Raw genomic sequence first — 10,290 nt, forward strand, 5'->3', positions numbered from 1 at the left:
GTTATACACATACTCTTATTTTCTTGTCATCAAAGTTGTTGTTTGATCTCATTATTCATTGATTTGGTTGAACACTTAAAAGTCATTCATTCTTATGCAATTTGATTTCATGACATTTAAGAAGTGATATTAAGGCCCTCTTTGGATCGTTTGTGCCTTTCAAGCTAACCTTATGCATGCTTAAGCATGATTTTCCATTGTTAACCATTTTGAGCCTACATGTAAACCTTTTCTTTCATTTTACCAATTAACCTTTCTAAGGAACTCATGAGCTCTAATTCGGATGTGTTTTTCATGCTAAGTTTGGGAAGGGATATTACATAGAAGAAAAAAAAGAAAAAAAAAAGAAAATCACACAATTGGTGAAAGAAAAGAAAAGAAAAAAAGTTATGATTAAATGGTAGTTGAATGAAATTTTGTTTTTGGGTTTCATTGGTGTTTGGAAAGGAGTTTAAATCATTGTAAATGAAGGTATAAGGAGTTTTGATCGTGTAAAAGAAAAAATCTAATCGTGATGATTCGAAGTCTTGTAAACAATTGTTTTATGCTCTTATATTTTGAGTTTCTTGGACTTTGTTTTATCCATACCCTTCATTTCTTACTCACCTTACACCCTTGACCCCATTACAACCTATGCTAAAGACCTAAATTGATCTTAAATGTCATGTGGTTGAATTGCATTCATTTTTCTACTTTTAAGTGTTTGGCCTCCTTCTTGAGATCATGTTAATGCAAGTTCTTCATCTTCCTATTTTTGAGTTAAGTACCTTATGATTTAACTCTAATCCCATGTCTATAACTGAGTGTTGCATTGTAGCCCTCTTCTGAGTGATTCATTTGTGAGAGGACAACTTTGGTGAGATTTGAAGTTGCATTTGTGCTTGGTATGATTTTTGAAATTGTGTGGAAACTAAGATTGGGGAATTTGTTGCATTTGGCTATCACACTACTACACTTTGAGCATATTATGTTTTGAACTTTGCCGCTTTGTGAATAATGTCTAAAATTGAGCTTTTATTGTCAAAACGTTTAAGTCATGTGCATGAGTCATTTCTCTTCACAAAATGTTCGGAAAGATTGTTTTGAGTTTTTATTTTGATTTTGTTTTTTTGTTTTTTGTGTTTTGTGTTTTGTTTTTATTTTTATGTTTGTTTTTGGTTTTGGTTTTGCTTAAGAACTAACAAATCTAATAAGTTTTCTAACCATTTTGTTTTGTAGAGTTAGAAAAACGTTTGTGGGTATCGTAACTGTTAAACCCTCAGGAGACACAACTCCTCCTACTAGGGATGCCTAGAGGTTTAAAGGCTTGTTGCATTCGCTCAATGCAATCGAGTTACCTACGAAAGTGGTCTAATTAACTTCTTATTTTTTTTTTAACTTTGTTTTGTGTTGTTTTGCTCGAGGACTAGCAAAATCTAGGTTTGGGGGTATTTGATCGGTTCATAATTGTATATCATTTTGTACCCTTCTAGCTTATGATTTGGTTATGTTTTTGAGTTAAACTTGTTCTTTTAATCCTTTTTGTGTTTATCTTTCAGTTCATTGAGCTTTAGGTAATAATGAGGGCTTTGGATAATAATTCATGCAATTCAAGCATGTTAAGGCCTAATTTGGATGAGTGGATGAAGAGCTTAAAGACAAACTCATTTTGGCTACAGCCCCCTGCCAGTCCAGTTCCGTAGGTCACATTACAAGATTTGTTTCAGCAACCTACACAGCTCAGATGAGGCCGCATTCTTCATGAAAGTTGTTCCAATGGGTGTGTACTATAACATATCCAAAATTCAGCCCCATTGGATAAATATGGAGTCTGTTGCCTAGCAAACACAGAGCCATGCTCAGGATGGATTTTATCAGCGCGCAAAATGAGTTAGCAATTTGTTTTGGCCTTAACTTCCTCCTCCGACCTTGGATTGGCCCAAATGATATATGGCTGGAAAGAAGACATTCTGAACTTCAAGTTTGAGTGCTTAAAGTCTTAATTTGCTTAAGGGAAGCCCAATTCGTAAGCCCTTGAAGTTGCTGGTCATGCTGACCTCAGGATGAGCTATTATTTCTGGTTGGAAGCTTGGTCATGGTGACATGAAGATGAGCTAGGGCTGCTGGTGGGATTTATTAGTGAAGTGCATCAACCATTTCAGATTTTATAATGGAAGTGTTGTATGCATTAGTGAAGTGCATCAACCATTTCAGATTTTATAAAACAAGTGTGGTATGCATTAGCCATACTTAATTCAGATTTTCAGCTTCCTTAGGCCTATATATAGTGAGGTTTCCCAAGCTTGTAAACACACCCCAAGGGGGGGAGCTCTCAAACACTTCTCTAGAGCTCCTTTCCCTTCTCTCCCTCAAATTCTCTTAGTTTCTCTTTCTAGTTTTCAATTGTTATAATGAGATCTTTGTGCTGAAATTTTCCTTTAAGTCTTTCCAAGTTCTACTTTAATTTTCATTGTTATGTAAATTCTTTTCTTTAGTTTCAAGTTTGATTAGTTTCCAAGTTTCAATTATGATTTTTGTTCTTATTCATTATGCTTATAAGTTAATATGCTAGTTTGAATGATTGATCACCATTTAGGCTTGCATGTTAGCTATCTTGGTTTGAATTAAGAGTAGACACCATACTTTAATTCGAATTGAACTATGAATAGGAAGAGTATGTATGGACATTCGACAACAGGGATTAGATACATGCTTGGTTGTTTAAATTGTTCTTCTATGCTTAATGGGTTCCTAATGCTTAATTTTAGGTTAGACAACAAATGATCAAATTAGGGAATTAGGAACACAAGGTTATGACCACACACCATGGCTTAATCATACATTAGCTAGAATCAATCCGTTAATCTAATTGAACTTGGGAACTTATCTGCTTGAGTTAGTTATTTTCTTTCTTCCTTGTTTTATTTATTTCCCTTCTTTTTCATTTCTGTTTTGTGTAGGGAAAATGAATTGAATCATTCAATCACCAATCCTCGTGGGATCGACCTCGCACTTACATACGCTATACTACCGAACGGCTCGTGCACTTGCGAGTATCACAAGTTGAGGATGCAACTGAATCCATTTTGGTGCAGCTGTATCTACACAACAACAACATCTTGAGAAAATAATAATTCACGCCATTTACCATGTTTCTGTAAAAGAGAATTCCTTTACTCTCTTAGCTAACTCAATTTCAGTAGTTGCCGCTCCAGGAACAATGCGGCTATCCTTGCATATTGCCTGAAAATGAAATGCATTACGACAGTAAGATATTAACTCCAACGGTTTGGACATCTGATTAAACAATTTATTCAAAAGTTCCAGAGAACCATATGCTAACAATGATTGAAGAGGTAAAACAAAACCAGCCTAACAAGAACATACAAAATTCTCAATCTCAAATGTGGACTGTGGACCATTGACAATCTGCAAAATTTGATTATAAGCATGTAGATTCCAGAAGTCGTTTTTGACAATTACCCATCCATAAACAACGTCCCTTCCTTTGCTTTGATTTGAACAAGTAAAATCAGAATATTGTGGAATTAATTCTTGTAGAAATCACAGAGCCCAGAGCTTAAAATCTCATCAAACAATATAGATAGTTGGGACTTACCCAGACAAAGCTGAACGAAGCCCAAACGTTCTGTGACAAAATGAAGAGTTTGATTTCTGTGAACAGTGCCTGCGAGCGAGTGAGAGTGGGTGTGAGTTATTACCCAGTTCATAGAAACCCATAAACCCAAACCCAATTTCTGAGTAACCCCTAAACACTAAAACCCTAAACCAATTTCTTACAAATCCGTACACCATAAACCAAATTTCAAAGAAAAGGTATATGAAGAGTACCTCATGGATGTCAACGGTGGAGAGGATGAACAGCCACTGCTGAGGGAGAAAGACAATTGCGTCGGAGAGAGAGAGGTACACGAGGGAGAGAGACGGGCCGAAGAGATAGAGTAGAGAGAGAAGCCCATTTCTGAAAAATTGATATGGTTACAATAAGTGGACAATAATTTTATATTTATAGATGTTAGTTGTAAAAAAATTGGGAGCCGGTGGTATTTTTAATTGAGATTATAATTTTGGTGGTATATACCGCTATTTCCCAAAAAAAAATTATATAAGGACACGGCTTCCCTACTTACTTAGAATGAGACATTCCTATTTTCTCTAAATCAAAATTTGACACATATGCAAAAATAATTCATAAAAAACACTAGAAGAATTTCAGCACACATGTCAAATTGTGATTAGTAAAGTAGGAGTTTCTACTTTCAGTGAAGTGAAGGAGGCAAAAAAGGAGGCAAGTATTTTCCATATCTAATGAGGAAAAAGAGAAAAAGGACTTGGCGGAATTTGTAAAACCAATATGCCATAATTAAGTGACTCTCTTTCTATCTCTCTCTCTCTCTCTCTCTCAGAGTCAGACCAGAAAACGAAGTGACTCTCTCTTCCAGAGGTTTTAGGGTTCAATACAAGGATTTAAAAAGAAGAATAGTTTATCTGCCAAATTATAATTTCCGCTACTTCTTTTTATGAAGACTCTCTCTCTCACGACAGAGTCGTCAGTTGGAAGGTAAGTACGTCTCCGTTATGTTATGCGTATTTATTCTACTTCATTTACAATATATTTAAGGGATTGAGCTTGGTAGAGTGAAGGAGGAGGAAGAGGAGGACCTTGTGTCTGGGACATTCACCTGGAGAATCGACAACTTCTCCACGCTGAACAAGCAAAAGCATTATTCTGATGTTTTCGTCGTTGGTGGCTATAAATGGTAGACTCTTTTTTTTTTTTTTTTTTTTTTCTGGGATAATAATTGGTTAGTATATAGACTTAATCGTCTTGGGTTGGTTTGATCAGGCGGATCCTTATATTTCCCAAGGGGAACAACGTAGATTACTTGTCCGTGTATTTGGATGTTGCAGACGCTTCAACATTGCCATCTGGGTCGACCAGATATGCCAAGTTCAGGCTCACCCTGGTTAATCAAGTTGATAGCAAGAAGTCAATCACAAAGAGTATATATCTTTTCTGCTCATGACCATGTTGTTTATTTCGCAACTCGAATTTATGCTGGATTTTTATGTTGTGGCTTGTCATTTGTTAATTTAACTTGTTAAATGGAATTGAGTGATTCTTTTTCCTACAATTTTTTTTAAACAGTCCTCCCTCTATCTCCTTAGATATGATCTGGATGGTTCCTCTGCTACACTATATATTACTATGCGACATCAAAATGCTTGTGTTAAAATGTGCAAGTCACTTGCATTAATTGTACTTCATCTTATTCTGCATTTTTCATTCTTCAGGTCCAATGTCTTTCCCCTTGTCTCAATCAATTATTTATTTTGTTTGTTCTATTAATGGACGAATAAGTATGAAAATGGTAATGACCCTGTGATCCTCTGTGATTGAGAGATTATAGGCTGACCGAGATGGCACATTTATATATACGTATGTGGCACATATTGTTTTCCAGTAGTCTAAGATTGTTTCATGATCAATCATGATGGTTTTCACACATTAGTTCATATTGTTCTTATTACTTCCTATTGTTGCGGTCAGGCATGCATATGACTCTTTTAGTTGTTTTTGTGATGTCACCTAGTTCCTAGGCATGCGAGGCCTAAGTTGTAAACTTGTAGAGTGCAAAACTAATAAGTTTTAGTAATCTTTAATGGAGAAATTCTAGCATCAGCCAATTTGAGTTTTTGTTCAAAATTTTGTGGCATATTTATTCTCTACTAAATACATTAGGGAAGAGTGTTTGGAGTTCTGAGGATCATCGGTCCAACGTTTTAGTTTTGTTATGGTTTTAGATTTTTCTGCAATGGAGTACTGATATATGTGGTTCATTTAACTTCCTAGTATATATGTGCTCCAGGTAAATGTTGGAGAATAAGCTATACTGTAATTAAGGCTTTTAAGTCAGTCAAATATTTTCTTACTTGTTATGTTTCCTATTTATCTATTCGCTTCAATGGGCTTTCTATATCATTCATATTGCTTTATTATCTGTTCGTTTATATGCTTGATTCTTGGTTAAAGTTTTGTGATCCTTAATACATTTCATTTCATAGATACAGAACATGAGTTTGTGGCAAATGACAATGACTGGGGCTTTACATCATTCATTCTTCTAAGTGAGCTTTGTGATCATGATAAAGGGTATCTTGTCAATGATTTCTGTGTTGTTGAAGCCGAAGTTTCAGTTCGTAATGGCATTAAGATTTTAGAAGACCAAGAAACTGGGGAGCTTATCGATTTTAGGGGCTTAGGACGAGTAGAGAAAACTTTTGTTCCATTTCTAGAGGAAGTTTGTTCGTCGTATCCTTCCTTGCTCGAGTGCCATAAGAAGAGAAGTCGTACGTTTATTCAATGTGCATTCACAGCTTTGGGCCGACTCTTGTGTTTTCTGAAGACTACAAAGGCCAAGGATATGACCCGTGATGCTTGTAAACGCCTTCAACTGTTATGGGAGGAGCTTGAGACCTTCAAATTTGACTTGGTTTGGCTGGAGCCTCATGTTCAATCGGTTTTGGTCATGAAGAAAAGGGCAGGAAGAGTTGATAGACTGAGAGAAGATGTGGAAATTTTGGAGAATGAAATAAAGAGGCGAAGGAATGTCCTCGCTGCTGCGGAAGTTGATCTTGAGGCAGCGAAAAGAGACTTGGCAAAGGCAGACGAAGAGTTCAAGAAGATAGATATGGATACTGAGCTAGGCTATCCATTAACTTAATTTACTGTACAAGTCTCTCTTGGGTGCATATTTTTGTCTCTTTGACGAAGACAAGTGTTACGTAATCTGTACTAGTAAAACTTGGGCGGTTATGAATTTTTACAATTTATATTTGCAACTCCTTTTGATTCTTTCAATATTTTTTTTCTTTCGATTCTATGAATCTTTGAGACTTAGCAGGTTAGACGTGCTGGGCAGCAGAGGACAGTATGAATACCCCTACTATACCCAACAAGAGAGATAAGACCATAAGTACAGTGCATACTATAAGTGAGAGTCCCCTGAATATATCAAAGAATACATTTAACAAGACCAAAATGCACATCAGTAGGCTGAGACAAGAATTGCCAAGCAATATTTACGGCATAACTCAGGGCCAGTGAACGTAAGATATTGAAGAGCACCAACCAACCTACGATACATGGTAGCGTGATTTTTTGCGCTTTATTCAAAAGTAGTTTTGTTAAGTGATATTTGTTTGGTGTCATTTTTTTTTTCTTTGGCTTAATTATATTTGGTGTTATGGGCGCTACTTGTTTACTATGTATTTATGGGTTTGACTTTGACCCTTGATGTAGGTAGAAGAATGAAGAATGAGAAAGGAGCTTGTATCCGGGACATTCACATGAAAAAGTGACAACTTCTCTAAGTTGAATACGACAAAGCTTTACTGTGACGTTTTCGTCATTATTGGTTATGACTGGTACCTATTTGGCTATACCTCCAATTTACAAGCGCATAATTTTGTACTTAGATATTTATGATGGTGAGTTTTTATTTTCTATAGCCTAAATTGACTTGGTTGGTACAATCAGGAGGGTCCCACAGGAAACAAAGTAGCTGTTTGTACCATAATCAACCGAGTACATTCGGTATTGGGAGATCAGTGCGCAGACAGACCCCTAGATTGATGACACCGTCATGATCTCAGCTACTTAAGACACTTTTTCTCTGATGTGGTAATTGCCAACCGAAGGCGATTGCCGAAGCTCTCAACTACATAACCTAAGCCTTGGACATGTGTCGCCACCAGAGTGACTTGCACAAAGTCTCACATCAAAACTTTGTGCAAACTCCCATTTTCATTTCTCTATAAAAGAAGAATAGTGCCCAGGTAAAAAGGGTAACTACTTTTCATCTTTACTGTTACTCTGCCCAAATTACTGTATGCCCCACACTTGCTGAGTTAATCATCGGAGAGTCTTCGACATGTACCGTACTGATATCCGAAGCTTGACGATTGCTTCTTCCATCTTTCTTCTGCAAGATGAGCTTCTCGGCCAAAGGTTCATAACCCCTTATTGAGAGTCCGGATAAACATCTTTAGGTCATGTCTTCTACAACACAATTGTATAGCGCCCTCAAAGACAAACAACATGGCCACAAGACATCTATGATGTCCCAGGTCTAAGGATTAGTTTGCACCATTGCAATCTATGAGTTCTAGTTTGATATGTGAGTAAAGACTTCCATTCTAGAACTCACGTATTTGATCGCGTTCAATGGTATATATTCCTAGGCCTATAGTTGTTTTATTGTTGTTGAGGCCCAAAACATCCAAGGCTAGTCCCAAACATATTCCTAGCCCAGTGCGACACCTTATTGAAAGGAAACTCGATTTAGGGTATGCGAAAGTTCCTCGTACGCGCTCGCACGAGTCACAGTCCACATGCCACACCAAGCAAATATGTAACCCATCATGCTAAGAGTTGTAACGAGCCTGTAAAATGTACCGGCTCTATGAACTCATGCTTATTATCCCATCAAACTTCATTTTGACTCGACCATAGCTCTTTACAATGCGACAAAATTCGAGCACGCCAAACAACATGCAATGCAAAGCGGAAAATCCTTATTTTGGTCCTAGCCACGCTACAAGCTTAAGTGGGCCCAAGCCACTCAAATGCTCTGGGCTTGCTGAGTGGGTTGTGGTATGGATGGTTACGAGCGTTCATGAGGCCCATTGATAGGCCAAGAAGTGGAAGTTTTGGGTTGCTTGGGAGCTCCAAACTCGAGCCCATTTCTTAAGGCCAAATATGTGGGTAAGTATGAAAGAGAGAAAAATAACTCATCAGCTTAGAAAATTAGCCCATCACCATAGGAAGTGGCCCAAACAACTTAGAAAATATCCCAGGAAGTCTCTAGCACATGGCCAAAGACAAATCCAAGACAGACCATCTGTAAAACCGAAGGATACTTGCGTGTGCAGGCTGCTGAGAGCAAAACACCCTTCAGACCAACACCTTTACCCACTTCCTTCGCCTACCAGCTCTTACCATAAAATAAGGAATGAAAGAAGAAGAGAGTGTTGCCAGAGATAGGAGATTGCCACAGGGACAGCTGTGGGAAGACTGTAGAGCTCCAAAAAATCTTGTCTCTGTGTGTTTGGATTAGGGGGATTTCACATAATTGGGATGAATCAAAGTAAGAGAAGAGGAATGGAGGGGAAGACTTGGCAGATACGGGAAGAACCAGCTAGGGTTTCTTGGGAAGGAGGAGCTTCTAGTGCCTATAAAATGGGACATCTTCTACCCATCAAATCACCACATCCAGAGGGAGCAAGCATTCCCACTCACTACTGGAACCCTTCAATTTCGAGCTCTGTTCTTCCATTTCTTTCCCTTTTCTCTTCTGGCAAACCACCCAAGAGCGTGACGAAGCTTTTGTCAAGCTGCTGGAAGTGTGCTCAAGTCACCCACATATTTTCCTCTATTCCATCAACAAATCTTCCCAAAATTCCCTCTCCTACTGCTTTGAACCTCTGTTTCTCATAGGAAATCCAAGCCTTCGCTCTCTAATGCTAAACTCATAAATGCTCAGCTCCCATGCCACAAGCTCCTTAAGCTAAGCCAAAATATTTATATGTAAGCAATTGTTGGTTTTGTTGGTGAAGGAAACCAAAGTGCTTTCTTAGGCTCCACGAACCTTTCAAAGCACTCTTAGGGCTTGACTCTTGAACTGAGACACATGGGCAACTGTTGCGTAGATACAGCTGCACCAAAATGGATTCAGTTGCATCCTCAACTTGTGATACTCGCAAGTGCACGAGCCGTTTGGTAGTATAGCATATGTAAGTGCGAGGTCGATCCCACGAGGATTGGTGATTGAATGATCCAATTCATTTTCCCTACACAAAACAGAAACGAAAAAAAGAAAGGAAATAAATAAAACAAGAAAAAAAGAAAATAACTAACTCAAGTAGATAAGTTCCCAAGTTCAATTTAGATTAATGGATTGATTCTAGCTAAAGTATGATTAAGCCATGGTGTGTGGTCATAACCTTGTGTTCCTAATTCCCTAATTTGATCATTTGTTGTCTAACCTAAAATTAAGCATTAGGAACCCATTAAGCATAGAAGAACATTTTAAACAACCAAGTATGTATCTAATCCCTGTTGTCGAATGTCCATACATACTCTTCCTATTCATAGTTCAATTCGAATTAAAGCATGGTGTATACTCTTAATTCAAACCAAGATAGCTAACATGCAAGCCTAAATGGTGATCAATCTTTCAAACTAGCATATTAACTTATAAGCATAATGAATAAGAACAAAAACCATAA

The 10,290-nt window shown here is 37.5% G+C and overlaps 1 protein-coding gene and 1 long non-coding RNA gene across 3 annotated transcripts; both read left to right on the forward strand.

The window, feature by feature from the left end:
* The first annotated feature begins 4,341 nt into the window (after window positions 1–4,341).
* On the forward strand, window positions 4,342–6,836 carry LOC110765243 (MATH domain and coiled-coil domain-containing protein At3g58250-like). Of its 2 annotated transcripts, none has more exons than XM_088247832.1 (4): window positions 4,342–4,561; window positions 4,638–4,760; window positions 4,847–5,004; window positions 6,073–6,836. In XM_088247832.1, the coding sequence occupies exons 1-4, from the start codon at window positions 4,521–4,523 to the stop codon at window positions 6,723–6,725; spliced, it is 975 nt and encodes a 324-aa protein (XP_088103958.1). In that variant the 5' UTR covers window positions 4,342–4,520; the 3' UTR covers window positions 6,726–6,836. The 2 variants fall into 2 exon arrangements, with proteins under 2 accessions (XP_088103958.1, XP_021824019.2); XM_021968327.2 differs by having other exon boundaries at window positions 4,343–4,561; window positions 6,067–6,836.
* Window positions 6,837–7,081: 245 nt separating this feature from the next.
* On the forward strand, window positions 7,082–9,696 carry LOC148296414 (uncharacterized). Its single transcript, XR_015833992.1, has 3 exons — window positions 7,082–7,149; window positions 7,304–7,428; window positions 7,541–9,696. It is a non-coding gene; the product is annotated as an uncharacterized LOC148296414 (long non-coding RNA).
* The last annotated feature ends 594 nt before the right edge of the window (window positions 9,697–10,290 follow it).

Source organism: Prunus avium, chromosome 2, assembly GCF_965620075.1.
Source record: "Prunus avium chromosome 2, drPruAviu1.hap1.1, whole genome shotgun sequence".
NCBI classification, from domain to species: Eukaryota; Viridiplantae; Streptophyta; class Magnoliopsida; order Rosales; family Rosaceae; genus Prunus; species Prunus avium.